The 22,907-nt window shown below is 36.1% G+C and overlaps 1 protein-coding gene across 1 annotated transcript in view; it reads left to right on the top strand.

The window, feature by feature from the left end:
* Positions 1-22,907, top strand: part of LOC149553866 (acetylornithine aminotransferase, mitochondrial-like) — a 57,698-nt gene that overhangs the window by 23,269 nt on the left and 11,522 nt on the right. The window contains exon 2 of the mRNA XM_089789228.1: positions 14,062-14,496. Coding sequence (XP_089645354.1) covers positions 14,062-14,496 — 435 coding nt within the window. The remainder of the gene's footprint in view (positions 1-14,061; positions 14,497-22,907) is intronic.

The raw sequence follows: 22,907 nt of genomic DNA, 5'->3' as shown, positions 1-22,907 counted from the left end.
CGTATCAGATATTCAATTGCTGATATGTTATGTAGTGGTATAAAAACTGACATCAATAAGTTCGGTGCTCTCACCCGTTGTGCTCTCACCACTGCAGTACTCTGCTCATGTCAGCCTACAAGCAATACTAAGATGAGGAGCAATTGATTGAAATCACTCGTCGCTTAAGGAAATAAGATTTGGTCGCATTGTTGTTCTTACACACCTATGTATCCTCCCGACTTGTCTCAAAATGATGCAAGAACCAATTACGATAGTATTTTGGTGTTTGGTTGCTTTAGTGTTCTTGCGAATAACTCTTTCTTGGTGCTTCCTATTCTCAGCTCCTTTAGTGCATAAACAACTCCTTCAAAGTGCCTTTGAAAACATCTAATACAGAATGAAATTGCCTTCCGTTAATTTCTTTTCCCAACTGCTGGACGTACGCATACCACCAATTACCAGTCGATGTAGTCCCTTTGCCTTCCAAATTGAAAAAAGCTCAAGAATAGTTACAAGTTGTCAAGAATGTGAACGACACTCCTTCATTCCCGTGTCTCATGAAGTTTAGCCTCCGAGTTCCTCAGGAACAATAACACTCAGTTTTGTATAAACTTTATACAGTATAATCTCTGACAGTACGTTGTTTGATTATGGACAGTGTTCATTGCTAGTGTCTTGTTTCAATGGTACTTTCTCCTTTTATATTGCCGGGTTCTTCCCAAAACATATCAAGCTGTATATGAATAATCACTGTATAAGCATATATGTTGATTATCGCTGTTGTATGCTAGTGTCATCTGCTCGCTATCATTATCCCTTTTTGCTTGCATTGTATTGGTCTTCCGAATTGGAGTTGTTTTATGTAAGTGTATGCTGTTTGACCTTCATGTATCTGTCACTGATTTGTGTAATTTGGAATCTAATCTTTCTGTGTTTATATAAATCTGTTTGATGTACATGATTACTTTGTTCCAACTGCACTGTACATGATTACTTTGTTCCAACTGCACTATCTGTTGAACCATTTTGTTGTCCTTCTTGTCATTAATGGATTGCTGCTGTTTGTCTATTCGTTCTTTCTTTAATTCTTTGTGAACCGCTTACAACTGCCTTGCTCATGACTTTTAATGCTTTGAAGCATATTGTTTGAATATAAGTAGCGGGTAAGATCTAAAGATTCTCCCTTTGGCATGATATTTGGGACTCTAAATCTTGCCAAAATTTAGAGTTCCATCAACTGTTCTGATGTATTTCATAACCTTGTATTTTTTTGGTGTGATCCTCCTAAGATACTTCTGCTGCAGCAGTCTTTTGGTTACCTTTTGATCAACATATTGTATCTGTGCTTTAATAATAATCAATAGAAAATAAATAAATTAGACATTAATCAAATATTAATATTTAATTAGTTTCTAAATTGATTTCCAAAATTGCATTTCTTTCCCTTTTAAATTTTTGTTCAAAGTCGGCATCTTTTTCAATTTCCGGGATTTTTTTGAAAATTTCTTTTTGACATTCTCTCCTTTCTGGAGTTTTCGCATTTTTTATTTTTTTCAACTTCCCCCAATTAACACCAAAATTCTTCATTTTCCTAAAAGTGGGGATTTGGGTTAGCGGGGGATTTTTTAGGGGGCCAAGGATTTCTTTCCTTTGGAATTTCTCCGTGACTAATGCGAATTTGCGCTCAAGCACATTATTGAATGGGAGGATAATTATCCTTGACTTGGGTGGAATTGTACTTGGGTGCATTTTGCCATTAGTCAAGGATTCCATTCCTCGTTACTGTTTCCATGACTAGGTGGATTCAACACTTGACAAAGGGGCTCTACTGAGGATTTCACCCCATCACAGATTTTTGTCCAAGATAAGGAAAATCCAAGATCATGTGTATTTTGCACTCGAGCACACTTGATACTGTAGTAGGGATTATTCTTGTTTGACCTTCCCCCATTTGCGTTTAACCGCACTCCATTTTCTTTGGTATCTCCAGGCTGGACATGCGATGCCAAGTGTGTTGGGATTGATTGAAAATTGCTCATATTTCTATGAAGTTCCATCAGAAGGCTATGTTCACAACACCTCAATTTTTGAATTTCTTGCTGATATCTGTGAGGTCTTGCTCAATGATTTTAAGTCTTTGCAACACCTTTTCAACTCCTTTTGCAATTCCAGAATCTGTTGGTGACACTTAACCATCTTCTTGTTCATCTTCTAAACTTTGTTGTGAACTAGGATTATCATTTTCAGAAGGCACATTCGACTCAATAGCAAACCTATAAAGATCACAATATCATCTCTGCAATACATCTCTAAAGTCATCATTTGAAATCAAATCCCTTGCATAATCAAACCCATATACTCGGATTACTGATGATCTATTCATGATTTTGTTCCAAGAATGTTGGTAGTTATGCATACTCTCATCCAGAACTGAAAGCACCTCTTGCTTCAGATGCTCATCAAAAATAATTTTGTTCTTCTGATATCTTGGTGGTATGAGCTGTTCTGCACATTGTGGTTTTAAAATACCCTTAATGAGAATTACTCCTTGACAACCTATAGATGAAGCAGAGTCTTTGAATTCTTTGAATAACAAGATGGTGCATAGCTTTTAGTGTCTCAGTCTTGTGATGAACAAACAAGGACATCTATGTAGTAGCCCATTTTTTCCCCAAGCTCAACTTTGTTTTCAATACCATTGACAATTATTGAGATAAGGAGTTTTTCAAGCTTGTAAGTGGCACTTTGTCTATTGCATGATCCCAAAATTCTGTTGCGAAGATGCACGTGCAATCTGGGGAAGAATTTAGGAATGTGTGATTGAATCATCACACTTGAGATGGCGGCCTGTGAAGATGCAGTCTGATACATCTAGTTACCATCTTTGCAGCTTATTTTGACCTTCCTCTAGTACTGCAGTAATGAAGAGCTTTGAATCAGATCTACCGGGATCTTGCTCATAGCAAAGTTCCAACTTCAACATCATGCTTACAAGGTCACTTGGGTGAAGATTATTGATTTTTTTGGGCCTCTATAATGACTCCCTCAAAATGACCTCCAATTCTTTCCTACTTGTGAAACCACTCTTCTGCGAATTTGAGGTAGATGGCTTTTTTGCTCTTCCATTCACGATCCATGTCTTTATTCAGTGTTCCAACACTAAGTGTGCTTTGATGGCTGCTAATACTCCATTCTAAAGTCCACATTTTAGTGCAGGTTTACAATATGCTTAACTGAGGCTAGAAAAAGTTGGGATCTATGCTTGTCAATTGCATTTGCTTGTTGACTCCTAAAGCCTTGAAAATCAGTCTATTTTTGTATAATTTATGATTGTTCGATTTCAAACCTTGAGGTGACATCCACGTATGACATTTTGTGAACGACTTCAGCTGCATGTTCTGTGATCCCACTTTTGCATGTATTTCTCCTACAAAAGTCGTAACATCTTGTTGAGGCATTTGGTCAAGCATTTGTCTTTTAAATTGATTATGTATGGTGTTGACACTTGTGCAATCAAAGAATTTGGTCAAATAGCTCATATGCTTGGTATGAAATTCTTGTGCAATTAAATTACATGGGATGTCATCTTTGTTTAGAGATTTTGTTAAACAGTTCACAATCATTTTATGGGAGCCCATATTTTGCATGCAAGATCATCATTATCATCTGCCTTGAGACACTACTACTAAACACAACGGTTATAATTGTCACCAATTCTATGACAGACATGTGTAATGTTATTTTACCATGAAACTTGTACCTATATTGTGATCAAGTGTTTAATGAGACCTCACTCCTTAGATGGATTCTAATAAACAAATCTCATACATTTGTAAATATTCCATGATCATGGCATTGCCTAAAATGCCATCACTTTTTAGGCATTATTGGATGCATCTTGTATAATATCTTTGCAACCAAAATTTTTTGTGAGGGCTCCCATGTGATGGCTTGCCAAACTGTTCCTGTGTATTCCCTATGCTACCAAAGTCTCCCTTTTGTATGCATATCTACCAACATTTCAATAAATTTCTATTCATGTGATTGAAGTGTGAGCAATTCCTCTCCAAATGCATTTTTAAAAGAGCTTGTCATTTTTCTCAAAACTCAACCAATCCTTTGATTCCATCTTCTTTAGAGAAAGCTACACTGAGAACTTTACTATGTCAATGGTGGCATCTCTTCAATGGATACTTCACGTAAATTTGATGACACTGCTTCTTACTAGCTTTTATGGAGCCAACTTTGACAATCATGTATTTCATGAAAATTAACTTAATTTCCATTGTATCCCCATATCGTTCTTTATAGTTTTAGTGTATTTAGAAACAAAAGCTACATTTGTGGGCAATAACTTCCATTCCTCTTGAAAGTTGTTCTGGAATTTGCTAGATGTCCTTCGAAGGAGTAAAAATAACCACATTATTTCATAAGCATAAGTTAGGAGAGAGCTCAAAACTGGGGTCATGAAATTGCAAGGGACACAACAACTTGCCCCTCAGATAGAAAAGTTGGGATCTCCGAAGATTGAGACTAAAGCTACTGAAACAACAAAAAAGGGCCAAGAAAACTCCAAATGAGAAGGGGGTCCCATCCTGAATGGGCGATGTGTGAATACATAGGTCACAACTGCTCTTAATACTTCTCAAGTCTTCGCAACTTTCACCTCGAAATTTACCCTTTCAGGTATAGGTTGAACCTATTTTGACCTTTACCTCGTGGGTTGAATTTTGGTGGGTTTTAGGGCCGAAGCAAAGTTTTTGCATTTTCTTGCCTAGTGAGGTTGGCTTCGCGAATTTGGACCGTGAGATCATTATAAAAGGAGACCTCATCCCATCTCGAATGGGCGATGTGTGATAAAGGTCACAACTCCTCTTAATAGTTCTTGAATCCTAGAACTTTCACCTTGAAATTTACCCTTTTAGGTATAGGTTGAACCTATTTTGACCTATACCTCAGACGTTGAATTTTGGTGGGTTTCGGGATCAAAGCAAAGTGTTTGCATTTTCTTGCCTAGAGAGGTTGGCTTCACGAATTTGGACCCAAGATCATTACGCTCTTCCCCTCATTTGCACACCACAAGATCACAAGACATCCATTGTGAAGCAATTCATCTGCAAGAAAGCTATTGTGTATTCAAGGACTTCTAGCTAGAAAGCATTAATTGAAGGCATTCATCCATCATCTATCATACATTCATGCACTTCCTTCCATAGATCTAGATTCTTTCTCCATAGGAAGAAAATGAGTTGGCCTTTAAGGGAGGAGATTCTACATTCATTTATTCAAGTCTTCCTCTTCTCTTCTTCAATTCAGAATTGAGGTGGATCACAACGTCTACTACATAAGGTTTTTTCTTGCATGGTTTCCTTTGGGTTTTTTCTGTGTGAAAGCTATTGTACCAACCTACTTGATCTCATACTAAGCACAGTTGCATTAATATGATACAATATATTCAATTGTTAGATTTGATCTCTACTACATGAAAGAACTTCTTTCGTTTCAGTTATCATTTCAAGGATAATCCCTAAATAGGGGCTTGACCAAGGCAAACCCCTTCTCCCAACCATTTCCCCTTCTCTTGTGTGCAGGCACAGATTTGTGGAGCTTTGGATTTGGATTTGTAGATTTGAAGATACAATAACAATCATGGTTTCAAGACCTTTAGTTTCAGCCCTCTCAGGTATAGGACGAACTTGTTTCAACCTATAACTGGTACATGTTGAATCTATTTTGACCTATTTTCGCAGCTTTGAGATTTTGAGAGCCAGTAGATGCAAACTTCATTTTTCAGATCCCAATTTGTTTTTAGTTTCAACACAGTCTCATAGGGGTTTCTACAGATCTGAAGTTGCTTCCTCTACTAACTCTCAAGTTGAGTACATCATCACTCTTATTCTTTGATAGTACTTACACTACATCTGATATCTTGTTGTTGCATACGTGTTTGCTTTACTTTACATGTATCTACTCTACATTTTTCTTTCTATAGGGAATGCCCTAAATCACCCCTTTAGCTAGATCTTGCATTTTCATCCCTTCATCCTTTTGGGTTGTGCAAATGAAGTTTCATCTAAGGATTGAATTTTTGGTCATCCAATGTGTATAGAAAGTGGGGATCTGCCATTGATAAACATTTCTTATTATACATTTTGGTGAACCTGAGTCATAACCTTCCCATTCTGATTTTGGTGTTAGATTTGCTTTTGTATCGAGATCTACTTTATTACATTGTATGCATCTAGTTAGATATGCTTTGTATTACCTTTACATTATTGTGTGTGTTGGTTTATCCATTGTACATTTTGGTAGACCTATTGCTTTCATGCTTTATTTTTTTTTGATTGGATAGTTAGATCTTTTTTGTGCGAGCATTTATTCTGTATTGTTATAGACCTTATCTCACTTTTATTTTTTAGACCTAGTTGTGTGTTTATTAGCTTGGAACTCTCTAAAATGGAGTGGTGTGTAATCACTTATTCCATCACCTTTCTTCTTCTTACTCTCTCTACCAAATCCATGGAGTATGATATCATTTAATTATATTTGTCTTCCTTCATGGTATTGTTGCATATGGCATAATGAGGTAAACTAATACAATGCTTCCTTCCCTATAATGCTTATTTCAAAACCATTATCAATATTTCGTTTGTCTTCCTTCTTCACATTATAACAAAATACATGGAATTATAAATTACATATCAGGCTTTGTTAATGAGCCTAGTGTCAGTTATCCTCATCTTATGCCCCCTACTCAAGCTCAACCTCCTCAAACTTTCAATGGTTCTTTTCAAAGTCTTCAAAACATTATCCTGATTTGGATGTTAGACATTTCTTAGATGACTTCTCTTCTAGACCTTTAGATTATGCCTCTTCTCCATCCCTTACAAAGGATGAGAATAGTAATCCTCTTAATCCTTCTGTTCCTTCTTATACCACACATGCTCGTACACCTCAAGATGCATCACCTTCTCCCTCTGCATTAAAAGTTACTTTTAGTATGGGATATGATATCACCACTCAACAAGGCTACTAAGATTTAGGGCTTGGTGTTAATGAACAAGGTACTAAAGTTTCTATTAACCCCCCTCATACAAAGCATAAAGGTGGTTTAGGTTTCATTCCCCCTCCAAGTCCTCAAGACCAAATTCCTAAAGATCTTGTGGTAGAAAGGCCTAGATCTCCGCGATCTACTATCATTCATTGCCTTCAAGAAGTTGCTAGTTCTTTTGATGAATATTAGCATCTTGATTTCCAATGTTCTTTATCTCCGTATAATGGGCCCTAAGGAACATCATGTTCCTCATGTTGATCATTTTTCTCCAACTTCATCTCAACCAAAATCTCCTCAACATTCTTTTGCCAGCTCCATCCTATGCTATATCCCATTATGATGACCACTAAGCATTGGCAAAAAGAATCTATTGGAGTCTCAAGTACAATCCTCGGATAATCTTCCCTTATAGAAACCTCTTTAAATGTCAAAACTCTATTAAGGGTGAATTCTTGTGTTTTTATCATCATAGTAACAAACACTTACTTTGCTGAATTCTTGTGTTTTTATCATCATAGTAACAAACACTTACTTTGCGATTGTGTTGGGTTTAGAAAGTTTATTCAAGATTCCATTGATAGAAGTTTTATTCATTTAACACTAGACATTATACGTTTTGTTCTTACCAGAGTTCATAGTTAGCATTTCTTTCCCCTACCGTGTTCCTCTACACTATCCTTTGTGTAATTAACATGAGGGCAACATAATAGGTCATTCTCCTTTGCTCTCTTAATTGGGGAGGGGGGGGTTCATCATTTATTTCTTCTTTTAGGAATCTATTATCTCTCTTTATTAGCATGTTTCTTTATACAATGATATCCTTCCTAGCATACATTTGTTGTTTTGCATAGGTCACAACCTCATGTTGGCTAGGAAGTGCATATGCTGCACATAGGAGAAACCATTTTGTTATTGTTTTTTGTAGCTTAAGTCAGAAAAACCTTTGAGTCTAAACTATTGAAGATATATATATTGAAAGAAATTAATATAATAATTCATGGAAACTAGCTATACATATTCATATAACTATAAAATTATAATTGTCATTATATTAATTGCATAATAATGAATAGACATGTCCTATGAAGGGACATGATGAAGGGTGCTCCTCTTACTGCCATAACCACATAACAGAAACAAAGAAACAATAGCAAATGTGAGAACAAAATATGGACTTCTTATTTGCGCCGCAAATGCAGAATTACAGAATTCACAAGTACAATATGCTAACCCACATGGGCGCCTTCATTATAGTAATCTGCAAGACAAACTGCGAACTATCACCTAGAGCTGTTTTAGACAATGTTTGAGCCTTTCTTAAATAGGCAATTTTATGCCGCTTGGGAAGGTTCTAGACATTGAAACTTAATACCTAGGGCCGACAAACCCTAACAAAACATATAGAGTCGGCTAGATACATCTTTGACAATGATTTTAGATATTTCGGGTAGCCCAACTTCGGAAGGCCATAACTGTCGAACCATTGCTCTAATTGGCTATTATAACCACTTCTTGGAAATGCCAGCTTTTGATCTACAAGTTTGGAATTGCGTAAGCGCCCTTCTGTCGAGTTTTCGGACATCATTCGGGCACTCTTAAGGCCTCCAACGGTGAGCCTGAAGATTTTGCAGCAATTTTTTCCACCGGAAATCCGCAATAACTTCTCCGATACTTAAGCTAGAGCAGTGAGATTTTTATGGTAGCCTTATAACTCTAAAATGAACCTTCCTATAGAAAATGAGAACATTTTGAGCTCGTATAACAAACTTACTAAAAATAGCAAGTTCCCATAAATAGTAACCACCCTGTTTACTAGTCCTTAAAATAGAAAAGACTGAAAATCATTTTTTTTTTGAGTGATGCAAGATTGCTCTTACACTCAGGATGCTCTTGCATCAGGACATGTCTCTTCTTGGCTCATTCTCAATATAAATACAAGAGATTGTTGCCTTTGGAAAACATATACAATACAAGAAGTGCTATTACATTTGCAGCGATCATAAACTTTAACACATTTAGGGAGCTTAGATATATCATCCGTTGTCTCTTTTATTTGGCATCTAGTATCCATTGTGAACTTGCATATTTTATAGCATAGTGTTCTTTATTGCATGGATTTTTTGTTTTACACAAGGATCTTCTCTTTTTCAGGAGATTTACATCTTGATTTGCAACCTTATGCTTGCTTGAAAGTGCATGTTCATTACATAAGATCCATCACTTAGAGCATATATTGGATCATTCTTTCTATCTCCTCTTCTTTTAACTATTAAGTACTTATTATCTTTATTGTTCACCTTTTTTAATACCATGATATCCTTCCTTGTACTGACTTGTTGTAATGGGATCTTTCTCCAACATAGATTAGTATCCGCACTACAATTTTTTCTTTACTTGGCAATGCATATCTTGCATAATTGGGATGACCACTATAATGTCACATCCTTCCTTTTTAATTTCATCTCTCTATGGTTTTGCATTATTTTATGATACATTCCTTTTTGGCATGAGATACTTTGTTGCACGCATGATATTAATGTCTTTGCTTAACAAATCCTTTTTATGCCTCGAAGGGGCATGTTTATCATTCAATAATCATCTCTAGTATCGTTCTTTCCTTTCTTTCTTTGATGACTTGCTTGCTTTATATGTGATGTCTTTTCTAGTATATATGTCTATTTTAGAAGGTCTCTCTAAATTACAACTTATTTTGCATGGACTTTTGTATCTATTATGAGGTAGCTATCATTTGAGGTGTATTATATATTTTATCTTGCCTTCACTCTTGGGGGGCAAGGTTGCATGTACAAGATTCTTAGTACAATGACATTTGTACATTTGTTTATCCCGTGACATTCATTTCCTATAAAAAATTGTTTGTTTTGATTGGGATTCTCTCTTAGGCAAGAAGTGCGAATCTTTAATCATTGCCTCTTCTTTATTTGTAAAACCATGTTAACTACAAACATATTCCTTTATTTTTTATTTCAAAGTTTGATATCCTTCATCGACAATCCCTATTTCACCTAGCAATAGCGAGCTCAATGGGTGCAGTCTTGTTCTCCCTGTCCATCTTGAAGATGTTATTTTTGTTCAAGAACTGCCCTTGAAGGTAGATGTCTCATGAATAAGATATTTTCCTTTCGAGATAAAGAGGGGGAGAGCAAAAATGCACCCATTTACCCCCTATTGCTAGGTGAAATAAGGAATGTCTATGAAGGTGGATGACTCATGAATAAGACCTCTTTTTTTCTTTGATGACTTGCTTGCTTTATATGTGTTGTCTTTTCTAGCATACATGTTTCTTTTAGAAGTCCTCTCTAATCGACAACTTATTTTGCACAGAGTTTTGTATCTATTATGAGGTAGCTATCATTTGAGGTGTATTATATATTTTATCTTGCCTTCACACTTGGGGGGCAAGGTTGTGTGTATAAGATCCTTACTACAATGGGATTTGTTTATCAAGCGATATTTTTCATATAAAGAATTGTTGTTTTGATTGGGATTCTCTCTTATGCAAGAAGTGTGAATCTTTAATCATTGCCTCTTCTTTATTTGTAAAACCATGTTCACTATCATTCCTTTATTTTGTGTTTTAAAGTTAGTTATCCTTCATTGACAATCCCTATTTCACCTCGCAATATGGGACTAAATGGGTGCATTCTTGTTCTCCCCCTCTTTGTCTTGAAGATATTATTTTTGTTCAGGAACTACCCTTGAAGGTAGATGTCTCATGAATAAGATCTTTTCCTTTCAATGGTCTTTTCTCATAAGCAGAATAGTCTTTCATGGTTGTCTATTTGCTTAGCTTATGAGAGTTAAGGCTCTTAACTAAGTTTGTCTCATACATTGTTGTTTTAAGGATATCTCTTTGTTGTTGGAAGCAGGTATCCTTGATTCTCTAACTTATAATGTTTACTATGTAGCCATCATAAGGAGGATGGCATACATATGGCCTCCCTTGTACATTCTCTTGCACATTTCTTATGCATTTTCATATACAAACCAATCCCCATGGATACAATGGATCCGTATCCACCCATGGGGTGTACATATACAAACCAATCTTCATGGATTTGATGGATTCGTATCCATCCATGAAGTGTACATATACAAAACTATTCATGAATTTAGTGGAACTGTATCCATTCATGAGGTGCACATAGGCAAAGTTGCCGATAGGCATAGGTTTCTAGATAGAATTCGCTAGCATGGAATACAATCCGCAAGAACTTTCAATCCTATCTTTTTTGTGGTCCACAATAAGACATACAATCTTACTGTTCATAGTGGTTATACTTTGTGTGGTTCATAGTAAGACTAATTTTATTGGACGAGGTAAATCCCAACTAGTACATTAGATCATGGAGTTGGTGTCAATGTTGGTGATGCTTTTGTTCTTCCTATGTGATTACTTGTGCTCTTGCAATAGCTTTCTAGGCATGATATTAGTGGCTGAGACATTTCTGATCAAGGTCTCTTTTACTAGTTGATTTGGAGTTTTAAGTACGAACCCTTTTGTTGTGTTCGGTGTCTTTTGTCTTTGCTTTTATTTCTCTTTCCCTTTTTTGCTTTGTTTTCTTACCCTTGTGCATGGATGTGGAGGTAGGATCATTGGTTTTGGAGCTATGCCCTTAGATTTAGTGATGTCTTATCTCTTTGCAATTCACTGCAATCGTCTCTCTCTCTCTCTCTCTCTCTCTCTCTCTCTCTCTCTCTCTCACTCACTCACACACACACACACACACACACACACATCTTCCTTTACCTTTGAGCATGAGCTTGTCTTATCTCGCTAAAGTGGGGGCTAAATGTGTAGTCCTAAAAAGAAAGCACTTACTTTATGTGCATTTTGGGACCTTGTGTAGCCCACTTTAGTGTGTTTCTTATGTTAGGATCTCATATTGCACCTAGTTGCATACATACTTTAAATCAAGGGCCTACCTTTGCCTTCAATCTTGCTCAAAACTCTTAGTTGGCTCTAATTTCTATGTATAGTTTCTGATTTTCTATCCGTTCACATAATTCATGTTGCTCTTGGGCCCCATTTCAACATTTACAGTTTAGTTTTCCCACACATCTTTGCATTTTCCTAGAAACTCTTAATACTTCTCGAATCCCTTAACTTTCGCCTCAAACTTTACCTTTTAGGTATAGGTCAGACCCGGTTTGACCTCTACCTTGGGGGTCAATTTTTGTTGGGTTTTGCCCAATGCAAGTGTTTTCATTTTCCCGCCTAATGAGATCACCCTTCGCGAATGTGAACCCTGAAATCACTATAAAAGGAGGCCTCCTCGCCTCATTTTCTCACCTCAAGATCACAAGAAATCCACTCATAAGCAATCCATCTACAAGCAAGCTATTGTGTGTTTGAGGAGTTCAAGCAAACGAGCATTCATTGAAGGCACATATCCATCACTTATCAAACATTTATGCATTTTCCTTTCATAGATCTAGTTTCTTTCTCTATATGAAGCAAAGTTGTTGGCCATCAAGAGAGGAGATCTACATTCATTCATTCAAGTCTTCCTATCATCTTCTTTAATTCAACATTGAGGTGAATTAGGACATCTACTGCATAAGGTTTTGTCTTACATGATTTCCTTTTGATTTTCTGTGAGTTAAAGCTATTGCACTAACATACTTGATCACATATTAAGCACTATTGCATTTGCATAGTATGATATATTCCATTGTTGGATTTAATCTCTACTACATGATAGCACTTCTTTCATTTATGTTATCATTTCAAGATTAATTCCTAAGCATGGGCTTGACCAAGGAAAAGCCCCTTACTCCATCATTGTATCTATATTTGTATCCTTATTTGGATCCACACAACTTTTCTTTTTAAAGATATCTGGGTAGACATCAAAGACACACACACAAAGACACAGACACAGACACAGACACAAACACATAGACATAGACACACAGACACAGACACACGCACACGCACACACACACGCACAGGCACATGCACAAGCACACACACACACGTAGTCGCACACACACACGCACTCACACACACACACACAACACACGCACCCCACACGTACGCACGCACGAGCGCACACACACACGCGCACACACACACACACACAAAGACATATGACGTCAGTTCAAGGTGAGACTCTTCATACTGCACATATATGTTATTTCAATTGTACTTTGTATACATAAACGTACATAAAATCTTTGATAACTTGTATTCTACATGCACAAGTGGACATTAAAATACTGGAGTCGATATGCTGTTCGCAGACTTGGGCCCTAAAGTTGTGCAACTTATATGTCTGATTCAGTTTGTTATCTTGGCCGTATCCTGAAACGTCAAGTATCAATTGGAAGTAGGACGACTCCTTATGCTTTATAAAAAACAACCTTCATTAGAAATCTTTGGTTTCAAATTTCAAAATTTATGCATTGGTGTGTCAATGATTACGCTTCAGTCCTAATTGTTATGAATTGTTAAATTTAATAATTATCAACTTATTAGGCCCATGGTATTAACGATGCAATCTATACAATCATTAGCGATGACTTTAAATGCAAGGATTGAGAAGATATTACACAATATAGAAGTGTGGATATTTATTTATCAGTTTGTGTCTCTATCCCTAATGTTTTAGGACATCTTTCCTATGCATTGGTTTATTGTTTGTACTCCAATTCAATTTTGTGAGGCAGCTTGCAATATTATTTTCAGGCACATGCAATTTGTGGATCCCGATAGTGAAGCCAAGTTGAAGAGGATTACTTCAAATGCAAATTTGCTACATTGTCTCTCAATGAAAATGTGTGTAACAGTTCTCATTAAAATTTAGAAATGTTATGCTGAAAAAATATAACCAGATTCCAGTGCACTAATAGTTTTTAAGACAATGTCTGGAAATAGTATTTAATCTTGAAAGCCATTTAATTCTATGGATGCAATAAAATTGTATGCATCAAAGAATATAAGAATCTTAATCTTTATTTGTTGCCATTTTGAATAATCTTGTCTGTATTGTTTGTACCAGGTGAAGCTTGCGAAGCGTCTTGTTGAATCATCATTTGCTGACAGGGTTTTCTTTGCAAACTCTGGTACTGAAGCTAATGAAGCAGCAATCAAATTTGCAAGGAAATACCAAGAGGCTTCAAATCAAAATGAAAAACAGCATGCTACAGGGTTTATTTCATTCACAAATAGCTTTCATGGAAGAACAATGGGATCCCTGGCTATGACCAGCAAAGAGAAGTACAGAACTCCTTTTGAACCTGTCATGCCTGGAGTGACATTTGTGGAGTTTGGAAATTTGGAAGCAACAAAAAGAACAATTGAGCTTGGCAATACAGCTGCCATTTTTGTTGAACCTGTTCAGGGAGAGGGAGGCATATATAGTGCTACAAATGAATTTCTGAAAGGATTACGCAACCTCTGTGATGATGCAGGTGCCTTGCTTGTTTTTGATGAGGTAAATGAACTAAAATTTTGGTTTCAAGATGTATCCTGCCAGTGCTTGCAGTATACCCTATTTCCATCTATATCTACTTAATGATTGGTAGATAAATTGGCTATGTATCTGCTTCTTTGCATGTACACTCTAATTGAGTTCGTAGGTTTGTGTGCTTTAACTCATGCATTGGCTGTCTGTTTTTCTTTTTTGCCATGCTTACAAGATAAAAGTGTTGCTCATCATTTTATGATTTCCACTGGAACCTTTAGAGCCCCAGCTTTGAAATTTAATGACCAACTCTGTGAAATATCACCTGGAATTGAATGTCTACTGATAACTTAAAATTTTCAAGATTTAGATTGTATTTAAAACATTTTATCTTTTCCAATGTAGCAAGTAATGTTGTAAAGATATGTTTCTACTTTTCACCTGGGGTAAGTGAGGAAGTACAGAAATGACATTTTACAATACAAATTCAAATAAGGAGATGGAAAACCCCTGTTGGTTGACATGCTAAACATCATCATTAGTTTGACCTTTTAAATTCATAATTTCCTATGTTAGAATAGCAATAAATACCGATTGTCTAGGTTATTTGTTTAATGCTTCACTGCTGGAGTGTCTCACTAAAGCAAAACCATGGAATTCATTGTACTCTTTTTAGATGGTTCATCTGGTATTTATTCAGTACATGATGCAGGGGCTTCCAGGGGTGTACTATCAATTTTAGCTTAGTAAAACTTAATGCATATATAGGTCTCCTTGTATCTAAGAAAGTGTCCAAAATGACATAGAAGGTTGAAAATATTTAATATTGTGGCCTATGTGAAGGCAACGGTATTTGTCAACAAGGGACAGCTTTTTCTATGATTTATACTGCTAAAGTTATAGAAATACCCTTTTTGACGTGGGCACAAGGAAGTGGAAGCGAACTTTAGAAATACCCTTTTTGACGTGGGCACAAGGAAGTGGAAGCGTCATGTAGTCATATTTATTGAATGCTTACACTAAAAATGCGAAAAGACACCTTTATAGGCACTCACTTTGGAAATTTGAAAACACACCTCTTAGGAGCCTTCTTGGGGTTGTTGAAAGGTCATCCATTAGCTATATGTTGTTCGTTTTAATGGTAGCTACCTGTTGTTCATTAAAAGGGGTAGTGAGATCTCCAAGAGACACAAAGATGCTATTAAAGGGAGCCTTTGGCTAGATGTTTTTTCGTTCAGAGTTGAGTTCTCTTCATAGATGAGTAGCTGTAAGGAGTATAGAAGAGTAACTTAATGCGTATTTCATTTTATTGAAATAGAAGAGCATGTATGAATTTTCATATCATTAAGAAATAGAAGACAGGCCATTTCTTACAATTTTATGTTTTATACTCTCTTTATGAATCTTGGGTGGAAGAACCCACGTATAATGTAAGAGAGCTTGCATGTAAGAAAGCATGAAATTAGAGATAAAGAGCTTGAGTGTATGGATAGATTGCCAAATGTTAGGCAGCCTACAACAAGAACTTTGGTTGGATGAAACTTGTACAAGAGCAGGTTGGTTGTCTTCCAATAGAGATTGAAGCTGAGTAGAAGGTGCACATAGTTCCTCCACTAAGAGAGAGTAGTTAGAGGAAGTGAGGTATATCTTCCAAAAATATTTGTTGGGTAGAGGATAGATGTATGTGAGTATTTTTGTGGATGTATAGGCAAGTTGCAATAGGAGCTACATAGAGAGGTTATGGAGCAAACTTTCTTTTGTGTGCCAATCATGAGGTAGTTTGCACTTGGAAGTGCGAAGCTGTTGGCTGAGAAGAGCTCAAAAGGATCGTCAAGGGTAGGAGAAAGTTTTGGACAATCAAGAGGTAGAGTCATGGAGAAGGTGAATGCCTAAGAAGTGATTGTAGTAGATGATGAGTGACAAGAGCCATTTATGTCCTAGTTTATGCTACATTCTATCCTATTTAATGTACCTTCATTACCATTCCCATGTTCTTTTTCCATTAGATATCATGCCATTTCCTTGATAGGTATCTTGTTCTTATTAAATACTCTATTTTTTAATAGATTAGGAAGTCCAATTTGGTAGAATTGGTTGTGATTTTTCCTTATAGGGTCTGTTTCGTTTGTGGAAGATGACATGAATTGGCTTTTTCAAAATCCGGATTTGAAATCTTTTGTGTTTGTTTTAAAATTGACAAAATGGAATTAGAGTACTAGACTTATAATTTTGTCTCAAAACCAGGTTTTCCGACTTCCTTCTAGCAAGTAGGAATTGAAAATCAAAACCTGGTTATGTTTTTTGAGTAGTGTAAAAACAATAGATTGGACTACTTTTTGAAGTCTGCTTGCAACTCCAAGCTTATGCATAAAAATGTGTCTTCACACTCATCTTCCGAATGAAACAAAACAGTTCAAGTAAAATCCCAAAAATAGGAATGAAGATTTGCAAAACCTTGATTCGGCTAAATCAAGAATTGTAGAAATCTCGATTCCTACAATTCTACGAACCAAACAGACCCTTAGTTCTCTGTGTATTTAAATGAAAGCCATAGTGATAGAGGCAAAAAATTTCTATTTTTGAGAGCAGATTATTATATGCACAGATAGATTTATGGAAGAGGATTGTTATATCATTATAGTGGTGTTCTGGTCAAGGCAGTGTAGGAAGGTTTTCATTTTAAACATCGTGCAAACCTTGGAGCAAGGGCCCACTTTGTGGTGAAGCACGATGATGTTTGTTTTTATATATGATATTTGTTTTCAGCTTTTAGACTTAAATAATATTATGATTTAAATTGAAGTAGATTAGTTTGCTAGGGCATTTAGCCATTAAAAGTATGGTTTTTAGCATTCTTTATTTGATAAATCTTGTTAATAATTCACTTGTTTTTTTTCATAATTACTTTCTATGCAGATCCTGTCACTAGGAAGTAATAGTTCTTGTTGCCTAGAATTTCTTTGATTGATTATGGGTTTATTTTTGTGTGTTTTAGTTGCATTCATCCCCACTTGGCTTTCTATCTTTATCCCTTGGGCAAATAGCCATTGTACCTTTCATTAGTCTATTACCCCGTATTGACATTTTTAGGTACTAAGGGAATTCACATTAGTCCAAATTTGAGATTAAAAAAGAGTTAATCCAAACCACAGTTTTACCCTACAATGAGATTGAAGTAGAGGAATAAGAAGTGCATCATCAAGAGATCTATGATGATTTCATTTTTAGAATGATATTGGGATGAGAGCTATGCGATGTGGAAATTCACTTTGGAGGAGTTGCAACTTGAATGCAAAAGAAGTAAGAGAAGTCAATACAAATGAAGAGAAAGGAGAGAAGAGTACAAGTACATTGTGTTGTAACCCTTTCACACATCACAACCTATTGCAAATGGGGACTTGTTGATATGAGTTTTGTTCCACTGCAACAAATAGAATCAAATACTTGATATTTCATGATGAAATACCAAATCTCCAACCCTCTCTTGAACAAGGATTACACATGCTAAACAATGTATACAAATTGTGTGATCAAATGAGAACCTCATGGTCCCTTCTTAATCATGGACTTTCACTCCGTTTTAATGATGCAATATGATGGTTATCACAAAGGGATTTATGCTATTCATTTAATGGCTACCAACTTGATTTTTTTTTAATTACTTCCAACAAAAAAAACTGCAACAAAGAAATGGTTTAGGAATTCTATCTAACTCTAATTGTGTAAGATAGTATCAATGATAGGGTAAGCCTCTAACTAGTTCTTGCATGTCATTTGGCCATAGGAGGGTGCTATCTTCTATGGATGTGGGAATGGTTTTTACATTGTCAATATTCATTCAAATACCCTATGAAGATGCAATCTTAATGAACATTTTCAATATAAGTTAAACACTTGCAGTTTAGGCCTAGACTAACCTTGCATTGTTACTAATAGTCAACAAGTACCAAAACGTATGGACACTAGCTCCATCAGTAATCACCTTTCAACAATATCTTATGTCCATCTATTTGTACTTCTACTTAACATGAAATGAAATCCTAATTTAAGTGAGAGATGCAAAGAACCATGCAATGCTCCAAGAAGATCATATATATCCACCATGTAAGCACAACAATTAATAAAGAACAATTATGGTAGTACTTTGGCAATTTTTTTCCTACATAACTTCCTTTACAAATGATGTGAGAAAGCCTTTATATAGGGGCTCAATTACAATGAATGACCAAGATTATTTTGAAATTAAGGGCTAATATTAATTCACAAACTAGTTGTCCTCCCTAAATTCCAAAAATTTAAATAGTAACTTTTATGACTTTCAACATTAAAAGTAGGTAAAGATACTACTTGGCATACTTCATAGTTAAATAGAACATGCAAATTCTCCTCAACTTCAAGAGACTGAAGTTGGTGATGGATTATCCCTTTGACATTAACATTGAATTTATGGGTGAACAAGGTAGGATCGGTCTTGAAGTCAAGGCCTTGGAATTGTTGAACATGAACCATGAATGCTTGTGAATCTCCTTGAGCATATCTTAAAAAATGAAGGATTCTTTGATGAGATCACCCTCAAATAGTTTTTGAAGTCTCCTTTATAATGCAAAGTCTAATTGTAGCACTCCCTTGAACTGTTCTTCATTGTCATTTTTCCTAGGAGCAACTTGGTGATCACTTGATAGATCTTGCGTATTCTTACCAAAGACAGTTGAAGCTTCATCATCTAACATGAAATTGGCAATTGCTTTCTCGTTAGGCAAGTCTTGCAATTTTTCATGTGGAATCTCATCAAGCATATTACCTTCAAAACTGATAGGATGACCATCAAACATCTTCATGAATTGGTTATAGGATTCAATCTAAAATAGTGAAGCCGGTTGTGAATCATGCCATGTGCAACAAGTTGCCTATCTTGGAATGTAATTGGCAATGTTTCCTTTTGTACTATCATTATATCTTTCAGCATCCCCCAAGAGTATGGTGGGGATGACGTCCTATAGTATCTTGTCAAATTGCTCATCATATTTGGATTTATCCGTGATATCTTCTAGTTCCTTGTTCAACTTGTCAAATAAACTATCTTCTTCTCTAAGGATTCTTGGAACTTTTTGCAATTTGCTCTCAAGAACCTCCTTTTGTATTATGTATGAAAGGGCACTTTTCCTCTACAAATTTGTGATGACTTTCTTGTAGTTCTTCGTATGTTTCCAAATGTTTGTCTTTGCTTGCTATTCATCCCCTTTCTTGCATAAAACCAATTGCTTCCTTGATTTTCTTCTTAACATCTTCCTCTTGAGGTGTAATGTGTGAGAGTTCATCTTCCTCTTTAGGTGTAATGTGTGAGAGTTCATCTTCCTCTTGATTGCCTTGTTCAGTAAGCTCTACCATGCTACCTTGTAACTCTTTCTCCTTGGATGTTACATGCCTCTCTTTTGATGTCCAACTTGAAAGCTGAATGCCATCCTCATTTTCTTCCTTTGGCAATTCCTCATACCACCCTATTTGAAACTTGACTAGGTTCATAGTATCTTGGCATGATGGACAAGTAGGTTTTGAATGCAATAGTTCATGTATACTGCACCAATGTTGGTGCCAAGTATCTCCTTCATATCATTTTGTTGGTTTCTCTTGAATCTTCTCTTTACTTTGATTTCGATCTCATAAATATCAGGATTATGCATTTAAAAAAAAGAGAATTTTCATTGCAACACTAATTTCACTCTAAAAAAATACCAAACAATGCATCTCCCCATGCTTTGTAGTACCATGTATTCTACATTGTCTTGGGGATGCAAGTCGAGGTAATCCATGTGAATGTAATCGCTTGTTTAAATGAAATCAAATTGGAAGAACATAGGCTTGCCTTTCCGTTTAGAACCCTTTCCTTTGGATGATCTTTCAAGTATTTTAATTTTTTTGCATTTTTAACTTTTTGATCTTTCAACTTTAAGAAAGTTTTTCCATCTCAAATATGACTTGAAAGCTTATTCTTGGCGATATCTTCATGAATGACCTTTGTTTGTGCCCTCCTTCTAGGGCCAGTTTCTATTGACATGAGTTTTGTTCCACTACAACATATAGAATTGAATACTTAGTATTCTAGGATGAAATACAAAATCTCCAGCTCTCTATTGTGTAAGGATGCTCATATGCTAAACAATGCATGCAGATTGTATGGTCAAACGGGACTACTTCAAGGTTCCTTTTGAATCATGAGCTTTCACTTAGTTTTAATGATGTGATATGTTCGTTATCACAAAGGAACTTATGGTATTGATTCAATGGATACCAACTTGACTTTAAGTTTAATTATTTCCAACCAAACAACAACAGAGGAAATAGTTTAGGAATTCTTCCTACTCTAAGAATCTAAGACAATGTTGAATCTTTGCTTTGCCGTATCAACTAGGCAGAGGAGGGTGTTGTCTTCTAAGGATGCAAAATGGTTTTCATATTGTCAATATTCATCCAAATATCCTATTGAAGGGGCAATCTAAATCAACATCTTCAATAGAAATTAGTAAACTAACCTTGCATTGTTACTTACAATCACCGTGTACCAAAAGGTATTTACACTAGCTTCACCACTAATCACCATTCAACAATATCTTCCATCCATCTACTTCTACTTCTATTCAACTTGAAATAAATTCTTAATCTAAGTGAGAGATGCGTAGGACCATGCAAGCACAACAATGAATAACGAACAATTTGGTAGTACTTTTGCAACAATTCTCCTACACAACTCCCTTTATAAATTATGTGAAAAAGCCTTTCTATAGGGGCTCAATGACAACGAATGACTCAGATTGATTTGAAATGAAGGACCAAGATTAACCACATAAGCCCTAATTAGGGTTGCCATAACCATGGCAAGTATTAAATGCCCACCCAATTATAATTAAGCACCATCATGTGGGCCAATAGATAAATTACAATCTTAATGGGCCAATAAGAAATTATATTAGATCACCAGATAAGATGCACCATCAAATGGGCCAAATAAAAAATTATAATATTTTGTAGGCCAATGAGAAGAGAGGTTAGGCAAAAGCTTGTAGAAGAACGGAAGTTATAAAAGAAGCCCCCATTTGATGAATCAATAAGATCTTGTAGGCCAATCAAAAAGGTACATTGTCTTCATGGGCCAATAAGAAAAAAGATTAGGCATAACCACAAGATAAGATGCACCAACAAATGGGCCAATTACAATATTCTGTAGGCTAATGAGAAGAGAGTTTAGGTAGAAGCTTGTAGAAGAAGAAAACTAATAGAAGACACCATCATTTAATGAATCAATAAAATGATACCACCTGTATTTACAATAAGTTCTCTAAGAATATTCTTTTCTTTACCTTCTTCTTTGGCATATTCAATGAATCTAGACATGATACGAGGAAATTCCTCTACTAGGACACTTCACACTTTCTCATTGGTTGAGGAAATGGCTCCCACCTCATCATGCTAAAATTATAAACTTGATAATATGTCCCTCTAGTTGTTAAACCATAGTCTATTAATACTTGTTTTTAAATCTTGCCTCTTGTGCATTTAATTTAGGCTCTCTTGTGTGGGGTTGAATGTTACACATCTAGATTTAAGGCCCTACTCTTTCAGATTTAAGGTCTTCATGCTAGATATAGGGTCATATGTTTCATTTGAAGGCTTGGGTTTGCCCCACACACTTGGGAGTTTAGGGTTTCTTTTACAAAAAATTATGGGTCACATGTTTGATTAGGGCCAACCTTATAAGGTTATATGCCGACTATTTAGGCCTGACCTAATCAGTTTTGACCCTCATGCTGCACTAATAGGTCCTCTTGAATGTATTTTAGGCCTAATATGCAGAGCATAGAGTTGTGGAGTTTTCACATCATCGCCCCATTCCAGATGGGACCCCCTTTTTTTGCTTTAGCAAGTAGGTTTTGTTGTCTCAGGTGGTTTTAGTTGGCGACATTTTCAAGATTCACAAGTCTGAGGTTGAGTTTGAGCAATTTTGGCTTGCTAGGAAGTAATATTTGTCAGGGGTCTGTGTGAGGGTTTTGATGTCTTTTTGAGGTATTTTTGTAGCCTAAATCCTGGCGGATGGGTAGCATTTTAGTTTAAGTAGGAAAGGTTTACATGCTTGGGAGATGGGAGTGTTACAAGCTAGGGTTGCCGTTGCACCAAAAGATCGGCCTATCAATGCCCGATACAACCACTATACTTGTAGAACACATGAGGCAGTTAAGCCATGTCACGAATCCCGAAGAGGAATGTTGGTGGTTAGTCCAACAATCCCCTCCTCAGCATTACTCAAGGAGATTCGAACCTGTGACCAAGCTTTGATACCACTTGTTACAAGATAGGGTTGCCTTTGCACCAAAAGATTGACCTATCAATCCCTGATAGAACTACTGGACTTATAGAACATAGGAGGCAGTTAAGCCATGTCACAAATC

This window comes from Cupressus sempervirens, chromosome 6 (assembly GCF_028749045.1).
Source record: "Cupressus sempervirens isolate cs-2001-9-10 chromosome 6, ASM2874904v1, whole genome shotgun sequence".
In the NCBI taxonomy this organism is placed as follows: domain Eukaryota; kingdom Viridiplantae; phylum Streptophyta; class Pinopsida; order Cupressales; family Cupressaceae; genus Cupressus; species Cupressus sempervirens.
Note: the sequence above shows the minus strand (reverse complement) of the source record. Positions and strands in the feature narration are given on the sequence as shown.